The sequence below is a fragment of the Aythya fuligula genome, chromosome 1 (genome assembly GCF_009819795.1).
Source record: "Aythya fuligula isolate bAytFul2 chromosome 1, bAytFul2.pri, whole genome shotgun sequence".
In the NCBI taxonomy this organism is placed as follows: domain Eukaryota; kingdom Metazoa; phylum Chordata; class Aves; order Anseriformes; family Anatidae; genus Aythya; species Aythya fuligula.
The window spans coordinates 117,676,600-117,703,866 of record NC_045559.1 but is presented as its reverse complement, the minus strand read 5'-3'; the positions used below and the strand labels follow the sequence as shown (position 1 = coordinate 117,703,866).

At 35.9% G+C, this 27,267-nt stretch overlaps 1 protein-coding gene across 2 annotated transcripts in view; it reads left to right on the top strand.

Moving 5' to 3' along the window:
* Window positions 1–25,537, top strand: part of USP9X (ubiquitin specific peptidase 9 X-linked) — a 100,898-nt gene extending 75,361 nt beyond the window's left edge. Inside the window, exons 28-45 of one of the 2 annotated variants that reach the window (XM_032184070.1) lie at window positions 436–582; window positions 702–848; window positions 1,597–1,804; window positions 3,448–3,668; window positions 4,077–4,267; window positions 4,692–4,865; window positions 7,149–7,290; window positions 7,465–8,215; window positions 8,736–8,859; window positions 10,139–10,364; window positions 11,444–11,573; window positions 14,757–14,942; window positions 16,602–16,822; window positions 18,839–18,927; window positions 21,169–21,325; window positions 21,701–21,913; window positions 22,416–22,511; window positions 23,961–25,537. In XM_032184070.1, the coding sequence (XP_032039961.1) occupies window positions 436–582; window positions 702–848; window positions 1,597–1,804; window positions 3,448–3,668; window positions 4,077–4,267; window positions 4,692–4,865; window positions 7,149–7,290; window positions 7,465–8,215; window positions 8,736–8,859; window positions 10,139–10,364; window positions 11,444–11,573; window positions 14,757–14,942; window positions 16,602–16,822; window positions 18,839–18,927; window positions 21,169–21,325; window positions 21,701–21,913; window positions 22,416–22,511; window positions 23,961–24,095 (3,558 nt within the window). In that variant the 3' untranslated portion in view covers window positions 24,096–25,537. Of the gene's footprint in view, window positions 1–435; window positions 583–701; window positions 849–1,596; window positions 1,820–3,447; window positions 3,669–4,076; window positions 4,268–4,691; window positions 4,866–7,148; window positions 7,291–7,464; window positions 8,216–8,735; window positions 8,860–10,138; window positions 10,365–11,443; window positions 11,574–14,756; window positions 14,943–16,601; window positions 16,823–18,838; window positions 18,928–21,168; window positions 21,326–21,700; window positions 21,914–22,415; window positions 22,512–23,960 lie in introns of both variants that reach the window. The other variant, XM_032184061.1, reaches the window with a different exon arrangement.
* The last annotated feature ends 1,730 nt before the right edge of the window (window positions 25,538–27,267 follow it).

The following is a 27,267-nucleotide window of genomic DNA, read 5'->3' as shown; positions in this document are numbered from 1 at the left end:
TGATGGAGGGGGGTGTTCATTTTCTGATAAGAGTTTCAACAATAAACTTCATATATTCAGTCTTCAGTGAATGTTAACCTTCAAGCAAAAATCATTAGCAGATTAGATACGTACAGATACTGCCTTATTTTACTGGGCCTGCTAGGGATTTTAAATTCTGCATGCTTGTGGCACTCTTCAATGTTTGCTCATTTCCCTGTTTCTTCCCAGTGAAGTATAGAAGGAGGTGCTAAACGGTCCAGAAACAAATAAATTGTTAGCAGCTAAACACAATTGTAAACTCCTAAAAGGTTAAAAATTGTCTTTTTTTTTTTTCTTTCATATCATATACATATCATATTTTTTCTTTACTATCAGTTTTACAGAAAATGTTAGTGTTGCACTATAAACAGAAGCATGTATGAATTACAAATCATTCATTTTTGGTTTACGTAGAGTACTGCAAGAGAAAGAGCTAAGCATTCTGGAGACTACTTCACGCTCTTAAGGCATCTTCTGAACTATGCTTACAACAGTAATATTAATGTACCTAATGCTGAAGTTCTTCTCAATAATGAAATTGACTGGCTGAAAAGGATTAGGGTAAGTTTTAGGATCAATTTATGTCTAATAATCAGCTTTTTTATGCTTTGCTGTGAAGTATAGTTTTAAGCTTTACTTAGATGTATTTTACAGTATCCTAACTTTCTCTTAAATGGCAGGATGAAGTAAAAAGAACAGGGGAAACAGGTGTTGAAGAAACTATCTTAGAGGGTCACCTTGGAGTAACAAAAGAGTTGCTAGCATTCCAGACACCTGAGAAGAAATACCATATTGGTTGTGAAAAAGGAGGTGCTAATCTCATTAAAGTAAGCTTTTTGACCTGTGTCGTTTCTTGATTGTTACTTCTAAATCAGTAAGAGAAGCTTTGTTTCTTGTGACCTATAAACACAGAAGGTCCCAATTTAACTGTTTGATGAGGGTTTCTTATTGGAGTTCAGTGTTTTCTTATTAATGAAATATATATTTCATTCTTAAGAGTACTTGAGATTCTCTTTCTTCAGAATCATTGTGTGAGACATTGTAAACTTCTTCCAAGACTCAGCAAACATCACAAAAGGATAGCGAGATAGATGCAGGATAGACCTGTATAGGACTACTCTCTTTCATTACCTCTGTATTTTTTTTTCCACATGTTCTTAACTAGCGCTGTTAATGTTTTGGCAGATTTGAACAAATGCACGACATCTGACCACCTCTTCTATCAGATGTTTTCTTTATATATCTGACATAATACAGCAGCAATGTTTTTTCCGGCAGTAATGGATAAAGAGCTTTAATACTGATTTGGGGAAAAAAAAAAAAAATGACCAATCAAGAATAATACAGGTTTATTCTTAACTTGGGGAAGGAGGTTCCAGTGAACCACTTCAGAGTAGAGTTATTCTGTTCTAAATGTAAAAGCTCACTAGGTTATCGGTCTCAATTTTAACTCTTATTTTTAAGTACTTTTAAGTACTCCAGTTCTCAGTCATTTATATAACAACTTCTGATCTGTTACAAAGTAGTGTGTATTTTTATGTTAATAAGTGATTTATTTTCTTCTGTCTTTTTCAGGAGTTGATAGATGATTTCATCTTTCCAGCATCCAATGTTTATTTACAATACATGAGAAATGGAGAATTGCCTGCTGAGCAGGCCATACCAGTCTGTAGTTCACCAGCTACTATTAATGCTGGCTTTGAGCTACTAGTTGCACTAGCAGTTGGATGTGTCCGAAATCTCAAACAGATAGTAGACACCTTGACTGAAATGTATTACATAGGTACAGCAATCACTAGTATGTAATATTTTAAACTATTTTCTATTTTTTATATATATAAAATGTATAAGTTTTATTTGTATTATCGACTGAACTAGATTTTTTTTATGTTGTGGTTTGTAGCTGCTTTTAATGTTGCAAAATCAGGCCATCAAAAGTTAGAAAAGTTTGTTAGTGTAACCTATATTTACTCTTCTTTATTCATTAATGTACTGACTGCATTACATGATTGTGTATCTGTTACAGCCCCTGTCTCTTAGGAAGAGACTCTTCCTACTCTGATCTCTGCCTATCCCCCTTTGTTCCTACCAGTTCCCAAGAACCTCATTCTGTCCGTCTGCTACATACGTCTAATTGTTTCAGGCTCTGCCTAACCAACCCCAGCACCTCATCAGATACTTTCTGCCTCGTTTTTATGCCAGTGTCTTGGTTGCTCACCTAATTTGTCATCTTTGTACACAGATATAGCTGCACTGTTCTGTTCTGCTTTTTAGTACCATACTAATTCCCTGCTTGTCATAGTCCTTTCTCTAAAATTTTTGTCTCATTTTTGGCTTTGCCTCAGCACAGCTCTACACTTAAAGAACTTTTTCCGTCTTAGTGGAGAAAGATAATAGCAAAAGTAGTATGTACAAAAATATAGGCAAGTTAGTGTTTTAAAAGCTTACAGTCATGAAAAATGGGTGAATTTTCACAGGGATAGCAAAAAGTTTGTGGTTAACACATTTTTTATCAGTAAAAAATATATGAAAGATCTTCTTAAACAAACAAATAAACAAGACAATATTTTGTGCAACCCTGTATAGGATAACTAAACTATTTTGGCTGTAATATTAACAGGGGAAAAACAGGCTGATATTTCACAGAATTTTAAAACTTGCAGAGTTTAGCAAAACTATAAGCAACGAGAAATAGCATCCCATAGTGGGAATTGTCCGCTGCCTCTCACAGTAGCATTGCTGCTTGCCAAGTTGGTGGTATCAGTGAGTCTCTTGAATAGTTAGTTGCCTGTGAAGTTTTTCAGTCTCTTGTTGTTTGGTTCCATTTCAAATGAACGAATGAAAAGGGCGGCTATATGTTTTTCCCCCCTTACCCTATCCATTTTTACTCACCTTTTTCTATTGGGAAACAGTATATTCCTTATCACAGAACAGTTAGACAAAGAAATCTCTTACAAGTCATATAGATAACATTATTTAAAACTGTTTTCCATCCAAAAGCAAGGCATAAGTGAAATATTGTAACATTTAACAATATTATAGATACATGAAAGACCTGTAAGTTGGTTATATATTCTAGATTAATTTCTTTCTTCTAACAAGTCTGTAATGCTTCAACTAAGAAATTTGCTAACGTAGAGGGGAAGACTTATGTTTGGTACGTAGACTGTTTTTTTGTCTAGCCACTGTTTTAGTTGCAGAGCAGAAGAAAGTGGTGTAGCCTTAAGATTAAAGAGAGTTCTGTAATGTATGAAAAGTGTGTTAATTTTAGCAATTAATGTTCTAGTGAAATATTTGTTTTGTTAAATGGCAGCATGATTCAGACTAACAGTGATTTTTTGCAACTGTCCTCTGTACTGCAACTGATAGTCTAATATTTCTATAACAAAGTAATTTTTCTAATCGCGTTCTGCTATTTTTCCTTAGCTTGTGAAGCGCTTACGGAATGGGAATATCTACCACCTGTAGGGCCTCGACCACCAAAGGGATTTGTAGGATTAAAAAACGCTGGTGCCACTTGTTACATGAATTCTGTCATTCAGCAGCTGTACATGATTCCAGCCATCAGAAATGGGATTCTTGCAATTGAGGGCACAGGCAGTGATGTAGATGATGATATGTCTGGGGATGAAAAGCAGGACAATGAGGTAAATTTAATTACATACAACTTGCTAACATCTTTCATCAAAAATACTTTTTATTTTAAAAGCTTGTAATAAACCTAAGTGACTGCTTTCCTTTGCTAGCAGTGGGGACAATAGCATGATATTTCTTATTTGAATAGGCTTGCTGTCAGAGAGACAGTTGAAGAGATCCAAGTAGCAAGGTTTGCAGAATTCCTTCTCATAGATGAGTACTTGAAAGCACCATACACTCTTTCTGTCACTAGTGCTCCACTAATGCATACAAACACATTGTTTACTTATTCGTGTGGGTATGTGAAACACTTTAGATGGTTAAAAAATAAAAAATAAAAAATAAAAAAGGGATATAACCAGCTATAAAATAGCTACATATCAAAGTTAATTGCACAGACTTTTTTTTCTGCTTTTCAGAGCAACGTTGACCCACGAGATGATGTGTTTGGCTATCCACATCAATATGAAGACAAACCAGCACTGAGTAAAACAGAAGATAGAAAAGAGTATAATATTGGAGTTCTGAGGCATCTCCAAGTAATTTTTGGACACCTAGCAGCTTCCAGGCTACAGTACTATGTACCAAGAGGGTTTTGGAAACAATTTAGGTAAATAGAAAATTCATTATTGATGTCTGTTTGCTGGAACACTGAAAGAACACAAAACAAATTGTAGTAGAAGAAATGTTAACAGTGTAAATTAGTAGAATTTCTGCAACTTTGTATCTGTTACCCTACCTTTTCACTATTCTGTAGAAGTCTGTTAAAAAGCCAAAATTTACAGCAAGGTAATTTTAATTCTATCAGTTCTTGAGCTTGATATTTAATCTTTAAGTATGAAGTTTGTACACAAAAGCTGTTTTCTGCTTGGCAGTGAATGAGTGTCAGGAACAGAGTGACAGTTGATAATACTACCTCACAAACCAGTAGTTTTACTCAGTCAGGAGGAAGGATTAGTAGCTTAAGTGATTCTTTGTAAATAAATTGTTGAGGAACAGAATAAAAAGTGACAAGAATATGCTTTTGCTTTCAGACTTTGGGGTGAACCTGTAAATCTGCGTGAACAACATGATGCTTTAGAATTTTTTAATTCCTTGGTGGACAGTTTAGATGAAGCTTTAAAAGCTTTGGGCCATCCAGCAATGTTAAGTAAAGTTTTAGGAGGGTCCTTCGCCGATCAGAAGATTTGTCAAGGATGCCCACATCGGTAAGTGTTTTCGGATTCCTTCTTATAGAAAAATAACTTATGTTTTTATATGAAAACTATAATGAAGATGCTGTAAAGCAGACAACCTTATAAAAGCGAGTGGAGAATCAAGATGTTTGTTTTTTTCTAAAGCTCCTAGAAATTACCTTGTTTTTCCACAGCCTTAAAATTGGTCTTGAAATGATTTGAAATACTGAATTATTACTGCTTCTACTTAACCAGTTTGTATGTGAAGCATTGTGTATTGATTAGGGGAAGAAAAGATACAGCTTTTTCATATTAAAAGTGAAAACACCTCAGGGACCAAATGCAATGTATAAAATTCTGTGACATGGCCAGCAGCTGTTGCTCTTTTCTATCTTCTGTAGTGTGCAGATAGAGCTGACCCAAGTATGAATGTTTTTTTCCAACGAGTAAACTGCATTTGTACTGTGTGTAAGCTTTAGTTAAGCAGAGTGATGTTTCCCTTCTGATTGCTGTTGCATTTTTTTTTTAATAAGAGTTGAATACAGAATACTGGAATTTCAGCTTCGTGTAGAGCATGTATTAAAAACACGGAGCAGACTGAATATCTCTAGCCTGCTGTCTTGTTGATGATGGTGATCAATGACAAACGATCAGGCGTTGTAGGTATTGTAATGTTTTACTCTAGACGTTTTCTTCTGTATCCTCCAGAGATAGATGATCAGAATCATATGCAAAATTCAAGACAGTCTGATGGATTTGTTGTTTCAACAGTTGGCTTCTTTATTATTGAGTTAAATTTGGCATTGCTAACAATTGGCCTTCTTACTGTTCAGTACCTTTTTCAGATCATTTGTGACTTTTACACAAGATAAATCTCTATATGCATTACTATTGCAAATTCTCTTTGTTGTGAAAATTGACCATTTAGCCTTGTCCTTCAATTAGCAAATAAAAAACAGGGAAGAACACTGATACAAACTGATTTTGTTGTGATAATCTTTCAACTTCAGTTGAGTTTGTGTGTGAATTAAAAGAACTTCTAAATGGAATTGTGAAAGTTTCATGGTTTAAAATATATGACTAGAAATAAGTTGAATATTGTGAGATAAAAATGAAAATGTGGATTTCATTTTATGCGTAATGACTAATAAATAGAAGATAAAGATGTGAAGCAGCCTGAGTTACCATTCGTTCCTGATGTTATGTACTATCTCTGTTATGTACTACCTTTCTTTTTGGAACTCTACTAAATTTGCACAACTGTACTTCTTAATAAAAATGTAGCCTGATTGTAGTTTTGGAAGGAGAAAACTGATGATTAGTTTAACTAGTAGAGTATGGCAGATTAACAGGTTTTCTTTTTTTATTGTGAGTTATTTAACAGTGAATGAATATTATTGTTTTGTTTGGTCGAAGTGTTTTAAAATATTAATTTGTTCACTGTTATAAAAACTTTTGTATGCTTGATTGTTTGTCAAAGAAACAGGCCCTGTGGAGTTATGTTTGAATAGACGTGACCTTTTTAATTTTTCATTGCTTGTTTCTCTGTTTAAAAAACAAACACATCCATGCTTGTCCAAGATGCCTTAACTGGTTGTCTCTCAGGCATTTCTGGTTCATTGGTTTTGAGTTTGTTAAAAGGTTGTATCAGAACACAGCAAAAAGTTAGACATAAGTATTCAAAGTGGTGTTTATGAAGACAGCTATTTAGTTTTGTTCAGTTAGAAAAATTAAAAGGCATGTTTAAAATTTTTTTCAAACTGTTGTGTTCAGGTATGATACGATGTTTGTGCTTATTAGTGTAATTCCTGCCAGCAAAGTTCAGCAATTGAAACAAGTATTGCTAGATTTGTATTATAGTACTCTACTTTGCTCTCTGTACTTCTCTTCTACTGGCTCAAGGATGCTGAGAGTCTGTCATGATACTTCAGCTGCTTTAAAAACAAGATGTGCTACAAGATCCAACTTCCACAATCTTTTCGTCAAACTTAGAGACGAGCAAGCAATTGCAGTCTTCATATAGTAGCTACTGTTAGTGCAGATGGAAAAATACAATGTGCAGATACAATAATGTAATTGTAGGAAGACTGCAATTAAAAAAGAGTTCGGGTCTTTTTTACTGTTTAACTCCTTTTGCCAGAGGTTGACATCAAATGCTGAATAACCTATTTGCAGTAGGGTACTATGTAGCAGCATCAACGTAAGTTAAATATGTTTTCTCTTATTGAGAATATGCCTTATTAATAAGTTGAATATGGATCTGAATATGAATAAGTTGAATATGCCTTTCTCTTATATTTGCCTATTCATTGGTAGGTATGAATGTGAGGAATCCTTCACAACTCTGAATGTAGATATAAGAAATCACCAAAACCTTCTTGATTCTTTGGAACAGTATGTCAAAGGAGATTTACTGGAAGGTGCAAATGCATATCATTGTGAAAAATGCAACAAAAAGGTAATGATTCCTTATATATTAAACTTGTATACAAATGTATGGCTACAGCTGTACTAGGTTCAGTCATGGTTTGTGTTTAGGAAAAAGTTACCAAATTTAGTTGTTGATAAAAGCATATGGATGGGAACTAAAGAGCTGATAACTGCCAATGTTTTGTGTTTTTTTTTTTTTTAGGTTGATACAGTCAAACGCTTGTTGATTAAGAAGTTGCCTCCTGTTCTTGCGATCCAGTTGAAACGATTTGATTATGACTGGGAAAGGGAATGTGCAATCAAGTTCAACGACTATTTTGAATTTCCAAGAGAGCTGGACATGGAGCCTTACACAGTGGCAGGTGTAGCTAAATTGGAAGGGGATGATGTAAATCCTGAAAATCAAATAATACAAAACGAACAGTCAGAAAATGAACACTGTGGGAGCACAAAATATAGGCTTGTTGGTGTACTTGTACACAGTGGCCAGGCCAGTGGTGGACATTATTATTCTTACATTATCCAGAGGAATGGTGGAGATGGTGAGAAAAATCGGTGGTACAAATTTGATGATGGAGATGTGACAGAGTGTAAAATGGATGATGATGAAGAAATGAAAAATCAGTGTTTTGGTGGAGAATACATGGGAGAAGTATTTGATCACATGATGAAGCGTATGTCCTACCGACGCCAGAAGAGGTGGTGGAATGCTTATATCCTTTTTTATGAACGTATGGACACGATAGACAAAGACAATGAACTAATAAAATACATTTCGGAACTTGCTATCACCACTAAACCCCATCAGATTAAAATGCCATCAGCCATTGAACGAAGTGTCCGGAAGCAGAACGTGCAGTTCATGCACAATCGTATGCAGTACAGCCTAGAATATTTCCAGTTCATAAAGAAGTTGCTCACGTGTAACAGTGTCTACTTAAATCCTCCTCCAGGTTAGTACTTGAGTGCCATACTTACGGGTTAATTTCTTGCAAGGAGAGCTTTGATTACGTTGTCAAGAATTTGTCTAGCCAATGAAAATTTTACACATTCTGCTTTGAATACCTTCTGGATTTCTGCAATTAGACATCTGTTGCCGAGTTGGTCATCAGTGATAGCACGTGGGAATATTGAGCAAAAAATACTTCAATAACCTGGCAACCATTGGTCAGTTTATGTACTAAGTTACATTAAAATACTTAAGTTTTTGAGGGGTTCTGCTGAAGACAGTTGCTACAGGTGAGATGCTGAAAGATTTCTAAACATCAATAACATGTTACAGAAGGTTTACGTATGCCTGTCTTAAAGCTTACGTTTTCAAATGACACCTTATAGAAGCTAAGGCAGTTTTGATGTTTCCTATTAAAATTTGAACACCCGTGCCAGACAAAATGTTAATCTGGAATCTGTTAAATTATTAAAACTAAATCACTTTTACTTTGTCTACATGTGAGCATTTTGTTTTTTCTTTAGGACAAGATCATCTGTTGCCTGAAGCAGAAGAAATAACTATGATTAGTATTCAGCTTGCTGCTAGATTTCTCTTCACCACAGGATTTCATACAAAGAAAATAGTCCGTGGCCCTGCTAGTGATTGGTATCTTATCTTTTTAACAACAATTACAGTTTCGGAAGTTCAGTGTCTGTTAAAAGATCCTAGTTGTATACACATGACAACAGAAGGTGTTAGTGGTCCGTCCTGTCTTCCACCCCTCCCCCAAATCTGTGGCCAAGCTGCACATGAAAAAGGGGGAAAGTACTGGGAAGAAAATGAGCCTTAAAATAAGCTGCTGAGCTGAACAGCATTTTTTTTTTTTAATAGAGCTTAAATCTGCTTTTTCGTCTGTGACAATAGAGTCTGCATTTTTAGAGCAAAATAATAGGTTGTGTATTTTGACTTCAATTCAGAATGGTTTGTTCATAGTTCAGTTAGTTTTAAACAAAGCTCTTTTCAACCCGAAGTTATGCAGCTAATATTTGAGTCCTGTTTCTGAAAGTCTGTTACTTTCATACTCTGCTAAAAGAGTCTAAAGTTTCAGAGTGCTTATAGATACTGCTAAGGGGCCTGTGATTCAAATCTGTGTGGGGTATAACAAACTGCAATAGCCTTACAGCACCACAGCATTTTCACCACTGTCGTTCGTTAAACTGTTACTGGGTTCAGTAGAGAAGAGAGCAGGTTACTTCTGGCAGAGCTAGGGAGAAAATCTAGTATTCATGATCAATAGTTTCCCAGAAACAAGTAAGTAGTTCTGTAATACATGGCAAATGTGTGCCTCGCTTTCTTCTCCAACATTCTCCAACAGCAACCTTCAGAGCAGTTGTTACCCCTGTTATTTTAAGAGATCAAGAGGTGTTCATATATTTCTGCAGAGGACAGAAGTCACACAAGACCTCTCCAAGACAGATATTTTACTCTTCTTTTTTTAATGATCTGTAAAAGAATATAAATTCCTGATAGGAATAATATGCTTGGTTGCAGGTCTTATACACAGCTTGTAAAGTCCACCTCAAGCATTCTCTGTCATTTACTCCTCCCCCATTTCCAATACAGAGGGAATGAGGACTGCCTGTTTACAGCTGTGTTGAGTAGTGGTTTGGAGGTTAAGGAACATAATCCTTTGTTCATTCTTATGGATGGTAGAAGTGAAATGCTACACTTTAATACCTTTTTTATTGATTTTTTTTTGTATGTGTGTGACTGTAAAAAAATATATATATATTGCTATAAGAGCTACAGTTTATCTGATTGTAAACATTTTGTGAGCAAAAATGTTTGGAGGTCACCTTTAATGTGTATTTTCAAGTTCTGCAAAAAGAATACATCTTTCAATTTATTAGTGTCGCAATCATTAAGTTGTATCGTTTATTTTCAGGTATGATGCATTATGCATCCTTCTCCGTCACAGCAAGAATGTACGCTTTTGGTTTGCACATAATGTCCTTTTTAATGTTTCAAACCGCTTCTCTGAGTATCTCCTGGAATGCCCTAGTGCTGAAGTTAGGGGTGCGTTTGCAAAACTTATAGTATTTATTGCACATTTTTCGTTGCAAGATGGACCATGTCCTTCACCTTTTGCCTCTCCTGGACCTTCCAGTCAGGTATTTAATTTTCTAATGAAAAGCTTCTGAAACTTGTTCTTATTTCTTCATTATAAGTGTTTAATATAAGCTAATTCTGGAATAGATGCATTAGTGTTTACAGGAAAACTGTTCTACATACCGTTAGGCAACTCGACCAGTTCATGAGAGGTGCTGTCAGGGGGGTTCAGTTTCACCTCGTTTGTAAATCTCTGTCAGGACTAAGTAGCAAGAACTTTGAGTTTAGTTGGAAGTATGAAACTACAAAATAAAAGGAATGGCTTGTAGCTAGGTAATGAAAAGGAAAGTGAACCCTTGTTTTCCATTTAGAATTTTAAAAAGTAGGAGTTACCTAGAGTACTTTCCTTGCATTCTGCAACACTGAAATAATCAAAAGTTTTAACTTTGCATAGGAGTAGAAAGTGAATTGCCTAGTCTTATATGCCCAGAACTGCCAAACAAAACACAAAAAAGCCGAAATCTTAATGTTGTAGTTGGCATAACAATGTTTTTGTTTGCACTGTATTGAAATCGAACTGTATTAAAATCTAAGGGAAAAAAACAACTTTTATGAACCTTTGCTATGTCAAATTTTTAAGGTTTTTAATGTCTACAGTAAGACAATTATTTCATTTGTATTATTCCATTTTTTTTTCAGAGTATTTTCACTACTGAATCCAACAAAAGAGTTAGTTTTATGTTAAGGTTACATATATTTTGATAGTGGGTTGTTTGGGATTTTTTGTTTTGTTCTGCAGAAGGCATTTGAGATAAACCTGTAGGTGTGATTTGGTTGTTTATTTTATTCTGTGAAGTTCACAGTGGAACTGCATGTGCTTTTTACAGTTAAAAACTTACATACTTGTATAATTTCTCAGACTTGTATGATACTTAGTGATGCAAGTCTTATTCATTGTATATCTACCTTACTAGTATATTAGCGTATTGCTGTGCTCAGGACTTTTTGTGTGAGGTTCAGAAGACAAGCTGCTAGTGTTTTAAGTCCCTTCTGTTTGGCAGCAGAAAGCAAGAATTAAAAGTATAAACTAAACAAAGATTTTACAGGTTCTGCTGCTAATAATCAAACTTTTTTTTTATAGGCTTATGATAACTTAAGTTTAAGTGATCACTTACTGAGAGCGGTACTAAATCTTCTTAGAAGGGAAGTATCTGAACATGGACGTCACTTGCAGCAGTATTTCAATCTGTTTGTGATGTATGCCAATCTAGGTAAGCAAATCACACACACTTTTTCTGATGTGCTGTAGTAAACTGTTTTTTATTAACTTTTCGGTTTCCCAGGTAATTGCATGAGGATCCAGTTTCTCAGCTTCGGGTAGATTGTTATCATGAGGTGTCTCATAAATTCTCTGTAGAGAATCTGTGCTCTTCCAGTTTAGGATTTGGAGCTTTTGTCTTCCTGCCAGCTTTGGAAGACTAACACAAGAAGGTTGGGGCTATGTGAGCGTGTCCTTCCAAAGACTGTGGGGGTGAAAATATGTGGCAAGAAAGATTATGCTTCATTCAGGTTTCTTTGCAGGGAGGTCACAAGATCCAAGAAGCATGTGGGACTGTCTTAACTTTTGAAACTGAAGAAGTTGAGAGGTGAAAGTTCAGGAAAGAGAGGGATGATTTTTCCATAAAGAAAATGGAGTAGTGCAGATAGTCATGCTTTATCTATGTGCTCCAGTTGTGCCCCATTGATACTAATTTCTTTAGTTAACCAAGAAACTTGACAGCTACAAATGCAAAACTCTAGCTCTGCAACTGTCTTCCCTTTAAAACCTCTTCATGGGACTGAGGAAATAGCTTAATCTGTGCTTGTTCTTAGACATCGCTTGCCAGAATGCTTTCAACATAGACATCATATGAGGTAAAAGAATGCAAAAATCAGGAAATTCCACTCTGAGTTTATCAAGTATTGCAGTTCATCCAAAATAAACACAAGCAAGAAAAGCCAGTGTTTTTGCAACATAGGAAGGCTTAAGTAAAGTTTTCCCAGGCTTGGGAAAGTGTTTCTGTTCTTAAATGCTAGTATCCTACATTTTCTAATGAAAGCTTAAATTAGAAATTGAGTATGATTGCATATTAATATATGTTTGATAAGCATATTTGAATGCAAGGCTAGTAGGACGACCTGTATTTGCAGATGCTACATTGAAGACCCATTACAAACAAGGTGAAATACAACTGACATGAGATGATTATCAATTTTGTAGTGATGAATGTGAAATACTGGCTGTGACCCTTACAGCATCAGTCATTTCTGCTGTGGGTCTTAATTATATCCAGCACTACAGAAAAAGTAGTAGGCATGGATTTAGAAGTACAAAAAACTTGTAATAAATTCTGGATTGTGTAGGTTCTTTGCGTATAAAGTCACTATCCCATATGCTAAGAATAGGATGAAATAATATCCAAAGTAATTATTCAAAACAAAGATAATTTTTGCTTTTAAACTGAGATCGGTGTTACTCACATTCAAATGAATGGCTGTATCATTTTCATATAGCATTACCAGCACACTGAAAAATAATGCTAACCTGTTTCTCAGGTGAGTTAAAACATTGCTGCTTTATGTATTTGTTCTCAGGAAGAGCAATTAAGAGGATTAAAATGTTAGTCAAATGAATTAAGGATTGTTTCTGCACTCCAAGATGGGTGAGGGTAGCCACAGGTTCAGACCTAGTGAATTGTCACCAACCTCTACATTTTACTCTTCCAAGTTATGAGGGTCTTCTATCAGGGGCTGTTTTTCTTTCTCATGTGATAAGTCACAAAGCGTCTTTCTCTACAGCAAGTTCTACCCAAGATATGGTATTATTTATAGTGATAGTCTAATAGACCCTCCCTCTTACTCTGACACAAGATATTCTCATCCTTTTGTGTCAAGTAGCATGAAGTGAGAAAATCTGTTCCCCTGGAAAGCCTACAAAATTTTGTAATACGTATTGAACAGCTCTGCCATTGCTGGTTATCACCTCATGCAGGCTATAAATCTGAGGTTGTGTTGGATTCCTTTGTGGCTGAAGTGTTAAGTAAGTGTATCAATCCAAACAGTTATTTCAGTATTCCCACATAGGATTGCCACAAACATACGCACAGAGTTTTGGAAGTTCTTTAAAATTGTCTACCCGCACAAAAGGAATTTAATATTTTAAGATAACCCTAGGTAATCGTGTTAATTTAATTTCATCTATAATGTACAATATTTTGATGTAGTTTGTCTATCAAAGCATTCTCAGTCAAGCAGTGTTCCATCATTACCCCCAGAATGGACTTACTGTCACTATAGAATAAAAAGAGATGCCATTCTGCTGTAACTTTTTTCTGAGTTTTCCATGTCATTCAGCGCATTTTGTGTTATTTGGTGTGTTTGAAGGCTCTGACTAGGAAAGCACTCAGAATGCAGATGAAAAAGCATAACCTGATTTTATTTCTGGGGCTGGTTGTTAGCCTAATCTACTCTGCAAAGAGAAACAAAGAAATACTAAACAGTTGTGCTTGTCTTACTACTGTTAACTGAAAGCATCTATGTGGATGTGGAGTGCTCATTCAGCAAAATATACAATCCATTCTGCCTGCAACACCCCAAGTTGTGTGAGAGAGTTCCATTCGTAACTACAAAACGATCTAATATAACCAAAAAATACTGTAAAACAGCTCTAATAACATGGTATCTGGATTCCTTCATCCTATTAGAACGATGGTAGGTAAGGCTCAGTTGTATTTCAGATTAAGAAAAAACTTTGCAAATGTATGAGAAAGCATGACTTTTAACCAAACTGAGAAATAGAATATAAGATCGAAAGGGGCATATCTTGTTTAATGGTAAGTATGTGCAAGGTACTTTTGCAGTGACACCAACTGATTGATTGAATTAGTTGAATTGTTGGTTGGCTTGGCAGGTTTTTTCATTTTGTTTTTTCTCTCCTTGAATTGATTTTTGTCGCTCTTATTTACACTTACCACAAAGTATGCCACAGTTGGAAGTGTCTTAAATTTGTAACTGATGTATCTAGCTTGTGATGGACAAATCATGGAATATAATATGGAGGGTGTTCATCCTCTTCTGAACCCCACTATAAACACTTATTTTAAAAAATGACTATTTTTTGTCCCAAAAGACTTCTCTGAAACTTTGCTATTAACACAAATGCTAGTTACTGAAGCGTTAATGAACGCTATTAAGAAATTGTAGTCATCTACTGCTCTTCTTCATTGTGATTTTTTTCATCTGAACATAATTTCTTGTGCGTCTTACGGATTTTCTTTTTTTCAGAAAGCATAATGATGATAATAAAAAACAGCAACTGCGAAGTTATCAATTGTGTAGTTATTTTTCTGAAAAAATACATTGTCGGTGCTAAAAATAGGATTTTTTCTTAATTTTTTTTTTTTTCCCCTGTAAAGGTGTAGCAGAGAAGACACAACTTCTGAAACTAAATGTTCCTGCAACCTTCATGCTTGTGGCTCTGGATGAAGGTCCAGGCCCTCCAATTAAATACCAGTATGCTGAACTGGGGAAGCTATACACTGTTGTGTCACAACTGATCCGTTGTTGCAATGTGTCATCGCGGATGCAGTCTTCTATCAATGGTATGGTAAATTTTCCACTTTCCTGAACTATTAATTGAGTATATCAATAAATGTCTTTTGTACATATTTTGTTAACTGTGTATGAAATGGATCAGCTGGAAAAATATTTGACTTCTGTGTATAGCAATCCCTTTGTTTAAAGGCAGAAATGTTTGTTTTAGACAAAACTGATTTTATATGCTGACAAACTGAAAAACAGATGAAACAAACCTTGGCTTACTACTTCAAGATATGGGAAAACATCTAAATAGTGAAGTAGTTTTTTGCTGATGCAAGATATTAATGATTTAGTTTAATAGTTTAAACTCATTGCAAAGACTTGCAAAAGGTATTTTGATTCTGAGTAGAAAATAATAAATGACTTTCATGTTACCAGGAAAAAGTAATCTGTACAGGAAAAAATTGTACCATGTTCTGAAGTACCTAATAGCGGTTATTGGTAAAGAGATAATGCTTTGGATAGCTCTTGAAAATATCTACTTGGTGCTCATTTGCAGAAAGACAAACAGAAGCCACCACTTTCATTTATAATAGATGAAGAATCAGTTAGAAATTAATCTACCACAGTATAAATCATTAATATCCCCACTAGTTGAAGAGAATACACAGTTACTTTTGAGAAATGGTGACAGAATATTCGGCTATGTGAATTTTATAGCCTGTATATGTACGTGTTCTATATTAAGCATAGTTTAGAAAACCTAATTAGGAGCCTGTAGAGAAGCTATTTAACAGTAAAGTCATTACAGCTCAATGTGTCAGGCTGTAAAGTCAATAGGCTAGAATGTGCTACAGTAAGATTAATGAACTGAAAAATTTACTGTGCTATAATAAGCTGCAGAATAATTTGGTGACTTTGATTTGGTTTTGTTTCCAGTGTATTATTTGAGGATAAGACAAAAAGATACTCTACCTGTGAAAATGAGTCATATATTCACTGTATTCTTAATGTTCTACTTAAAAAATAAATTAAAAAAAAAGTTTTGTATAAACATTACTCTGCTTATTATTACTGTTTTCAGAGTAAATTTATGCTTTAGCATTGTAAGATGGGAAAGTTCTTCCTTGGACTTCTAAGCATCCTCCTATAATAACTGTAAACGCAACACTATTAAATCAAGAAACATGAGGAGCAAATCAACAGTCTCTCTACACAAAATAAAGCTTCCTAAATAAGCTATATTAATTTTGATTCTTTCATTAGTCCTCTTAATCTACACTACTCAAACTGGAGTGTTATGTTATAGACATTCCCATTGCCTGGTGAAATAAGTAGATGTAATGTGTCTTAAATTTTGATAGGCTTGGGCTGTGTTACACAAGGTTAGAAGCAGATTCTGGAGATAAGAGGATTCTACCATCGAGGAAACTCCCAATAATTCCTCCTGTTGCATATGAATGTGTTTCCAGCTGTTCTGCACTGATTGTCACTGCATAATCTTTTCTGCGAGGGAGTAGTAGTTTTCTTGGGCAGCACAAGTTGAGCTGCACAATCAGAAAATTGAGTTATTTCATACCATAGTATTTTTCAAAGCAAACTGACTGCTAAGTGTATTTTTTCTGTATTATATTGATTAGTTACAATAACTTATATTTTGTTGTCTCTGCACATTGAAAGTGTTCTGGTACCTTTTCATCTGGAATAACTGCTTGTTCCAGGTAATCCTCCGCTTGCCAACCCTTACGGTGATCCTAATTTATCTCAACCTATAATGGCACTTCAGCAGAACGTAGCAGACATTTTGTTTGTGAGAACCAGTTATGTGAAGAAAATCATTGAAGATTGCAGCAATTCTGAAGAGACCATCAAGTTGCTTCGTTTCTGCTGTTGGGAGAATCCTCAGTTCTCTTCCACTGTCCTCAGTGAACTTCTCTGGCAGGTAAAAATAAATGTTAGAAGGAAGATGGGCATATGAATGTGTATGATGCAAGATCTGTATGTATAGGAATGTAATACAATTAAATACTGAGTTCCATAGGGTAGTATCTTCTGTCACTATTTTTTACTCTTGGGTATACATCATAATGGAGTATTAAAATAAATCCTTTTATAAATTTAGGAAAGCAATTAACCATTTTTGAGTTAGGAACACAGTGTTAAGTCCCTCAGGGCTACATATTTGTTCCTCAGGGATCTGCATTAGGACTGGTGCTGTTTAATATTTTGGTACTGCTTAGTGTTTTCATTTGTGATGTGGACAGTGAGATTGAGTGCAACCCCAGCAAGTTTGTGGATGACACCAAGCTGAGTGGTGCAGTTGGCACTTCAGAGGGGAAAGGATGTCAGAGGGATCTGGACAGGCTTGAGAGGTGGGCGTATGTGAACCTCATGAAGTTCAGCAAAGCCATATTCAAGGTCCTGGGTCAGGACAATCCCAAACATCAGTACAGGCTGGGAGAAGAATGGATTGAGAGCAGCTCTGTGGAGAAGCACTTTGCCGAGTACTGGTGGATAAAAAGCTCACCATGAGCCAGCAGTGCATGCCTGTAGCCCAGAAGGCCAACTGCATCCTGGGCTGCATCAAAAAGAACATGGCCAGCAGGTCAAGGGAGGGTGATGCTCCCCCTCTACTCCACTCGTGAAACCCCTGCTGGAGTGCTGAATCTGGGTCTGAGTCTCCCAGTATAGGAGGGAGACATGGACCTGTTTGGAGCAGGTCCACAGAAATGATCAGAGGACTGGAGCACCTTTCTGTGAAGAGAGGCTGAGAGAGTTGGGGTTGTTCGGCTTAAGGAGAAGGCTCGGGGGAAGACCTTACAGCAGGCTTCCAGTACTTAAATGGTATCTGCAAGAATGATGGGGGAGGGACTTATTATCAGGGCCTGTAGTGTGCGGACATGGTGTAATGACTTTAAACTAGAAGAGGGGAGATTTGTGTTAGATACTAGAAAGAAATTCTTCACAGTAAGGATGGTGAGGTGCTGGAACAGGTCACCCAGAGCAGCTGTGGGTGCCCCATCCCTGGAAGTACTAAAGGCCAGGCTGAATGGGGCTTTGGGCAGCCTGGTCCGGTGGAAGGTGTCCCTGCCCATGGCAGGGGAGTTAGAACTAGATCATTTTAAAGATCCTTTCCAAATCAAACCATTCTGTGATTCTAAGTAAGTAGGCTGGGGTGGTCTCTGTATTGTAAGTACATTTAATTCGGCTTTTCTCTCGTTATCGATACAATGTCTTCTTTCAGTAGAATCAAAATTTAGCATCTTAAGATCTCCCTTGTATTTATTTTGAGTATGTATGTAAGAACCTTTTTTTTTTTTTTTTTACAAGTCTGCAAAATACGTGTGGCTTCAGGCTCAGGAAAGAATCATTATTTGGGGCTGTTTTGTTTTTCCTTTGTAATCTCTGTAGGGTTAATCACACTCTTCCACTCCAAATAAGGTTTGTTTTTGACTTGTATCAGCTAGTCTTAAATCAGTGCATTTTTTCTATGTAAACAGAAAGTTTTCTGTGTCCTTCTGTTTGGCACTTGAAAAAAATCATAATAAAATCACTACTAATATTTTACTTAGCCATATATTTTGTGTTTTAGTATGGACTTGAACGTAGTGTCTAGAAGTAACAATATTAGTGGAAAGTACTGTTTTGTAATTTTGTGTTTCTAAAAGTATTTTTCAAGGTAGCTTCTCTGGCATCTCATGATTGGTCCAGATGCTTCAGATCAATTCTGTTAAAAACTAATGATAAAACACCTGTCCTTTACAAAATCTGCTATGTATTAAAGAAAAAAAAAAAAAAAACACCTACCAGCATTTAAACTAATAACAAAGTATGCATTGTATCTTGAAATATTCCTTAAGTAACAGTAAACTTCACATGAATTGTTCTTGTATTGACCATGTAATCTACATGCTTCAAAGAATGCTTTCTTGTGTTCTCTGCATTTTTACTTTTTAAGGTTGCATATTCATACACATATGAGCTTCGACCTTACTTGGATCTGCTTCTGCAAATCCTATTAATTGAGGATTCTTGGCAAACTCACAGGTTTGTAGTTACCTGTCTTTTTATGATTCATTATTATGTTTGATACAGACTGTTTTCCCAGTGTTTCTGTTGCTAATCCTTTTAAGAGGTTTGTTTTAAATTTATATAAATCAAAGTAGAGGGATAAAGCATTTTTTTTCCATTTTATCTCAAATATTGAGACAACTTGAATCTAGATTTTAACCTGTATCTTTCTTACTATTGAGAAATTTGCTACTCAGTCCTATAAGTGCAAGGTTGTTCACACTCAGAAGACGCTTACTAATGTGCCAGTTAAGCTAAACACATTGGTATTTACTGTTAGTTGTTTAGATTGATCCGTGGAAACTTGTCGTCTAAGAGGGTTCAATGATGTTCTGGTCTTACTGCTAACAAGCACAACAATCACAGGAGTGATACTGAGACATGGATGAAGTGTGAACCTGGGAGAAAAGCAGATTTCATAGGCAAAGTATTTTCTACAGCCATATTTCAATAGAATTTTAACTAAAATATGAAGTATTCACCCAGTTTCAAACCTAGTTTTCGTATGTCTAGAGAATAAAGTTTTTGAAAACTTTGAAAAGTGGGATTACTACAAATAATGACTATCCAAGAGAATGCATGTAAGTCAGTTACTTAGAAGTTTTATACAGTAATAGTAGTAGTAGGTGAGGTAACACAAAGCAAAAGCTACTTGTCAATATTTTGAAATATCTCTGTTTCATAATTAGTGAACTTAGATAATACTGGAATTACTAAATTGTTTGCAAACATGTCCCCTATGGCATTTAAAATATTTTAAGTAAGAACACACTTCAAAAAACGACAGTAACAGCAAGGGTATTGGAGTGAACTCATATATACTTGTAGAAGTAGACTACCCTCTTAGGACTATACTCAATTCATTAGTTGCCTAGCCTTGCTTCAAAAACTATTCAGAGAGAAGATGGGGATCTGGCTTAGCACACTCCAAAACCTCAAGACTAGGCTGGAGAGACTTTTTAAATTTTCTTTGTAGGAATTACTGCTTAGGTAAGGGATGAGAATACCTTTTATAAGAGGACTTTTCAAGCTTGCATGTATATGTATAAGTAATGCATTTGTACTATAGTTTGTTTTCTTCCTGCTAAGCAAATACTTCCATGAGAAGTCCTAAGTCTTCTTATATTTTAAGAGGTGTGAAGTAAAAAAAATATATATATTCTAGGGTAGAAATGCAGGTGAGAAGTGTTTGTTTAGGATAGTGCTATGTTAGAAATAATGGAGTATGGAGGAGGTTTAATGTTGCAGTATGACTTGCTGTACTTGAAGATGTACGTCACTGTTATTCTTGAGACTGCAATCTGTAATATAGTGTTCATTGAAATTGTGCTAGGCCTCAGCAGAGGAGTATAAAGTTGCCAACCGCAGTCACCCTCTGATTTTTTGCTGCCACTTCTGGCAGTAGCTTGGAGCGTTGGTCTCTGTCCTGTTCTTAGTTTTGCTCTGATAATCATAGTTTAATAAATAGTGTAACTACTCCATAGTTAAATAGTGTGACTGTCCATAGCAAATAGTAATCTCTTCCAACTTACAGAAAAATAAGAATCATCTGGTCTTAAACAGCGCACATCCTGTAGTTGCTCCATTACTGAGATGTCTGCTGCTGTTCTTTGGTATTAGAACCTCTCATAGATTTCTCTTGATTTGAGAAGTTAATGTTACAAGACACTCTCCTTGTCGCAACCTCTTTACAGGTAGTTGAAGAGAGCAATGAGGTCTCCCCTCGGTCTCTGTCAGACTAAACAACCCCAGTTTCCTCAGCTGCTCCTCATGAGTCTTGTTTTCTAGTCCCATCACCAGCTTCGTTGCTCTTCTCTGCACACAAGCAATGCAATCTCTTTCTCGTAGTGAGGCCTAGGATGTCTGCTGCCTGGGGACTATTTGCTGATTATTGACAAAGATGAAACAAAAATAGGTCTGCTACTTTTCCTACAATGAATGCATCTCTTAGAGATGTTGACAGTGTAGGTTCTGTGTCTCCCTCCAATGGTTTTTCAAAGCCAAAAGCGTGTGAATTTGGAAACCCTGCAAGAAGTGAGGATGGTAATTAATTCCCCTACCCGTTGTTCAAGAGCAGAAGGCACTTCTACCAGAGTCAGAACATTTAGAATGAGTGATTGATCCCTTTTATAATTGCATGGTAAGTGAAGGCTGAATTCTAACTCCTGCTTTTTGTGTTTTTGTTGTTGTTGTTTGTTTGTTTGTCTTTTTTTGTAGGATTCACAATGCACTTAAGGGTATCCCAGATGACAGGGATGGGCTGTTTGACACCATTCAGCGCTCTAAGAACCATTATCAGAAAAGAGCTTACCAGTGTATAAAATGCATGGTAGCCCTCTTCAGCAACTGTCCTGTAGCCTACCAGATTCTTCAGGTAAAAACTTGTTCTGTCTGTTGCTGCTTTTTCTCCAGTTCTGTGTAAGAATAAAATAAAATTAATTCAATTTTCATTGACTTGATGAAATTTTGACTTGCAAGTGAAACTCATGCAGACCTTCTAATATCGTAAGGTCAGTATTTTGTACTGAGCAGTTTGATTAAACTTGCATTCATGTGATGCAGCTGCAAACTGCTCAGACTTCATTTCAAATTTGAAGTTTCTTTGTGCAAAAAAGAGTATTTGAGGGAGTCTTATAAGCAGTATATTGGTGGTCTAGTGATGTCGGTGGTCTGTTCTCTTGAGCTGATATATAGAAAGAGAAATATTTTGAAATAAAATAATTCTGAAGTATTAACTTTTCATCTGCAGAGCAATGGGGATTTGAAGAGAAAGTGGACCTGGGCAGTAGAATGGCTTGGAGATGAGCTTGAGCGTAGACCATACACTGGCAATCCCCAATACACCTATAATAATTGGTCACCACCAATACAAAGCAATGAAACATCAAACGGCTACTTCCTAGAGAGATCACACAGTGCTAGAATGACTCTTGCAAAAGCTTGTGAACTCTGCCCAGAGGAGGTAAAGAACTAATTTGACATCTGTTAAAAACTTTGAGTAAAATATTTCTGTAAATAAATGATCAAAAAGGAGTTACACTTCTGTTGTCTTTAGTTACATACTCCTGTGTTTTTTTTTTACTTCTTGTACTGTTTTTATGCACATCTGTCATGTAAAGAATTAGCAATCTAGAATTTAAATTGACCATTTAAAGTAGATTATGAATGAATACAAAGTCTATTTTTTTCCAATAATATGTTAATAGTGGGAATTTTTATACAACTAAGTATTATATGTAATAAATACAGTTTTTATACAATACAACAGGACTTGATGCTCTTAAAGGTCTTTTCCAACCTAAATGATTCTGTGATTCTGTAAGCTATTGGTGACACTGGGGACAGGGGGCATGTCTTTTCTTTGAGCGTACCTGGAATGATCATTTGCACATAGGATTAGTTCTGGATAGAATAATCATAGTGCGTTTTACCTAAGTAGATGATATGTTTCTTTCAAACTTTAGGAACCAGATGATCCTGATGCCCCAGATGAACATGAGTCTTCTCCACCTGAAGATGCCCCGTTGTATCCCCATTCACCTGGTTCCCAGTATCAACAGGTAAAAGCTGGAGAGTTTGACCCTTTATTTAGAGTCCCAGGATAGCTTTTTTTAGTTGACATTCATCATAAGTCAAATTATAGGCATTTAGCCAGAAGCGTGGTACTATGAAATGGCACCTTTAGAGAAATAAAGATTCAGCTCCATTTTTCCAGGGATGGGTTTGTCATCAGTTTCATGTGAGAATTTTTGTGTTACCAGATCAGAGATTAATCATCCATAGAAACAGCAGGGGGACAGACATCATCCCAGGCTCATGCATACTAAATCTGATTCTGTCTTATTATTCATGTTGATATTTTGTGAGTTGCTTTCTTTTTATTTATTTATTTATTTAAAATCAGGTCCCAACACCTAATTTTCAGTTTGAGTAATTGGAAGTCTTTCATAAAAAAAAAATAGTGTTTTTGTGATGTGCAACTTGATATAAACACTTATCTCCAAATACTTACCAAGTACATACAAAATCTAAATCTGTTTTAGGCTAAGTGGCTGCTTTGTCAATCTACCAGTGGAAAGCCAGATCTGAAAGAAATCTTAAAAAGATTTTTTTTTAACTGATTTGACTCAATTAGTAAATCCCCTCCTTAGATACCATTTTTTCTTTGTTCCAATTAATTTTATATATTCTGAATCTGCTAATTTAATTTCCTCTCCTGCCCAAACCTATCTTCCCTCCATCTTGCTTTCCTTACTTGGTGTTCTCAGCAGAGCAGTTGGTAAGTCATGCAGATTTTCCCACTCCTTTCTGAGCTCCTGAGTTCAGACACATACTGTAACCTCACCATTATCTGTGTGATGTGTTCACTTTCTTGCCATAGACAGCATTTCTCACTAACACGCACAATCCTCATGTTCCCAATTTCTCCACAGTTGTTTAAATTCTGTAAAGCTATAGGTATATATTTTCATTTGCCAGATGTGCGTATGACTTCTAAAATTGGGACAGAGCATCTGGAGAGAACAGCTGGTCTAGATTTCATTCAGTCCTGTAGCATTGAAGTTTGCCCTCTTAAAGATCCAAGTATGCTACACAGACACAGATATGTTTGTCTTAGGAAAAACATTCATGCAAGTTGAATGTGTGAGTCAGATGTGCACAGGTTAATGCCCAGACCACATAAGCAGCCTCTTCCAGCCTCCTCCTTTTCTGCTTTTGCTTTGCATGTAAATGTTTTTTACTCCAAAACTGAAATTACTATTTAACTAATCCTTGTATCTTTACAAGTTGAAAGTCTGTTTACGTTCTGTGTAAGTTAAAGGTAAGTGAAGGATGTGATTCAGAGGGATGAAGGAACTGATGTATGTCCGTACAGATACTACTACAGAAGTTCAGTGTGCTTGATAGTACGTCTCAGTAGTTTGAATATAGAGGTGAAAACCGAGTAACTGGTTAGGAAACAATCCGCATGTTTAAAGTCTTTTTAAAATGTTTATGCTTTATTACAGAATAACCATGTGCATGGACAGCCATATACAGGCCCGGCAGCACATCATATGAACAACCCTCAGCGAACTGGCCAACGAGCACAAGAAAATTTTGAAGGCAGTGAAGAAGTTTCCCCGCCTCAGACAAAAGATTAGTGAAATGCACATAATCAATTAACTTGCTCCATCAAGACTGTGCACCCAGGCCTTACAGTCCAACCTTTCTCTGTGTCTGGCTAATATTTAAAACTAGAAAAACTATTCCTAATCAACATGGAGTGGAGAGTCTATTCACTGTCTTATCTGCAGAAAATTGCTGTCAATATATAACCCGCCTGCAGTGGAAAGTGTATAGTGTTTTGTAATAAATGGCCTGATGCTAATGTGTAAATGGCAAAGGTGTATATAGTATATTAATGTTTGACTGTTAATTCTTAAGCAAGAAACATTTTTTTTGTCTTGATGAGACTCACAGATCTACAAAAAAAAAATCTTGATATATCTGCTGCGCTCTGCAACCAGTGTTGCCTGCCTCATGGCAGTTGGATCAACTCCTTTATGAAAAAGCCTATCCATGTCAACCACAAAAATAGTTTCATGTTAATTCTTTGCCACTGGAGTCGATTTTACTATGAGCAACGTAATGGCTGGTAACCTTTTAATTATTTGGTTGATGTGGAAAATTGGTGATGTAACATTGTTTCTAGATCTTTTTTCATTGCCTTTTTCATTCTGGTATTAGGTTAATCACTTTGAAGCTATAGTTATGCTGTAACATTTAGCATGGCTTCACACCAAGTTAGTGTAGCCAACGAGGGGGAAAAAAAAGTGACAGCAGTTGTCCCAATGTGACAACTGTATCGCTCAGAACTTTTTCTTCTTACACCTAGACTATAAAATGGGGAGGGAAGACGTGACAAACAAGTGGTTTTCAGTTTCACATGTGTTCCTCACATCTGATGTTTGACAGTTCTGTCTCTGGGTGGGATAAAGAACACTTAGTTTTCAGTACTAGGAATTTAAAAGATTTAAAAACAAATATGCAAAAATTTGCTATGCCAGGATGCCTGGAGCATAATAGACTGTATTTGGTGTGCTTGTTTTGTTTCTTTGGTAGAGCTTATTAGATAAACTTCTAACACTTTCCTTCTACTGCATCCCAGTGAAGTGGAAGTCAACAAAATCACACAGTACTTGTGAGTGCCACTGCACCAAGTTAACTTGCTGGTTTTCTGCTCGTTCACAGTTCTACTTGAAAGCAAGAATTGTCTTAGCTCTTTATCCATATACAGGAAATCTTAACATTAGAAGCAGGGTTTAATTATAAAAGAAACTACTGGTTAGTCAACTGCAATTCTGAGGTATCTCTATTCCAGAATAAACATTTGTTTAAAGACTTCAAGAAACGCATCAGTAAATACTGTATTTAAATGAAAATTGGTAACTTGAATGTGTGTAATTTTTTTTGGAACCTGTCTAAAAACCAAATACCCCTGCAAAACAGATACAGCCCACCCTATACTATTTAAATATTTTGCTGTTTTATTTTATAGAAATTATTTTGCTGAATTCACAAATAGAATTTGATTTAAGAAGAATGTTTTGTCCTGTGGTGTGTGTGTTTGTTTTTTTGTTTTTCTTTTTTGGTTGGTTCTTTTTTTTGTTTTTTTTTTTGGTTTTTGTTTTTTAATGGACTGCACAGAAAGATGAATTCTGTGCAGTGGCACTATGCTGAATTCTGGAACAACAGTGACATTGAGATTTCTGTGCACAAAAAAAAAAAAAAAAAAGAAATTGGCCCTTAAGAATAAAAGTAATCAGGACAATTACACTGTAAAAGTTTCTTAATGTGATTTATCTTGTACTTTTTGTATGTTTTTATATATACATATATATATTTAATGAGCACAAGCTTGATGGTGTTTTTTACAAATGAGTTGATAGAAACAAAGCTGCTTATCAAATTAAAGATCTGTAGTTTTGAAACGAACAAAGGAAAATTCAGTCGCAAGTGCATCCTTATGCATTTAGTGTAAGGAAGGGCCACAGGTTTTAGAACATGCTATGTAGCGATGATCACTTTTATGCTTCCATGTTTTCTCTAGTGCTCGAGTTAATTCAGATTTTTTCATAGTTTTTTAGTAATACCATTTTACCTGGACTCAGTAAATCTGGGTAAAGTTTTCCCATTTATGTTTGGGAACGCTTGTTGAAGGTTTTAACTCAAACAATTGCTAGCCTGAGTACATGAGTTGAAATAGTTCATATTTCTTTGGACCAGTAATTGTTAAACAAGCTATCTCAGAGGTGGTGATGATGTATTTTTTACTCTCTAGGTAAAATATATAATGTGCTAGTTCAGCCTTGCCAAATGTGTTCACTTTTAATAGTGCAATGATTGTAGAGACATGTTAAAACCTGTGACATTTTAAGGCTGTGATTTTTTTTCAGTCATACACACCCCTGCCCCTGAATTGAGGGTGACTGCAGTGGCAATTACTTTTCAGGTGGAAAATTGAGAATATTGTGCTTTTTTTTTTTTGTGACTTTGAAGGAGTATAGTCTGTGTTGGTTGTTGCAGCTGCTACTTCTGAACAGCTACAGCTAAAGGTGCAATGTTTCTTTTCACTCTGCGCAGAATTTTAAATTGTATTTAACAAATACTGTACAAACAAAAAGTTTCATGTACATGTTAAACTGTCGCAGCATTTTGGCAGTGGTCATTTTCAGGCGATACACAGTACCTCGTTGTTGATGGCACACTTTAAAACAGTAGTCCTCGAAGTGCCTACGGATTTAATTCCCCCATCGCTGATTTCAGTCCTGTTTTCTGTTTAGAACAATTATTAGGGAATCTTTGGTCTTCCATTAAAAAAAAAAAAAAAAAAGCCAATAAACAGTAGAGCAATTACTCATGTTCCTGACAATGTAAAATGCATAGAAACTGAACTTTCATAAGTGGTTTTATATGGTGGTTAATGTGTAGTTTGACCTAGGGGGAGATCCATAATCTTACCAAACAGAATTTCTCCCTCTGCACGTTTTGGATTGTGGTTGTGTAGTGATGAGGTTTTAACGCTCCCTCCTTTGAGTGTTTAAACAAAACCAGGACAGCCATATGCAAAAGGAGCTTTGTTACTGCTTGTGGATCAGTAAAGGTACAAATCTTCAGTCACGGAAGGGGTTGCCCACAACTCTGTTGCCCCATTGACAAAAATGATATTGCCCAGGGCTCAGTGAAAGCTTATTTGACGCGCACAGCTTCATCTGGTGGTGCGAGCAGGAAGAGGTGCAGCTTGACTTGGAATTTTTTTGGGTATTTTCCCCG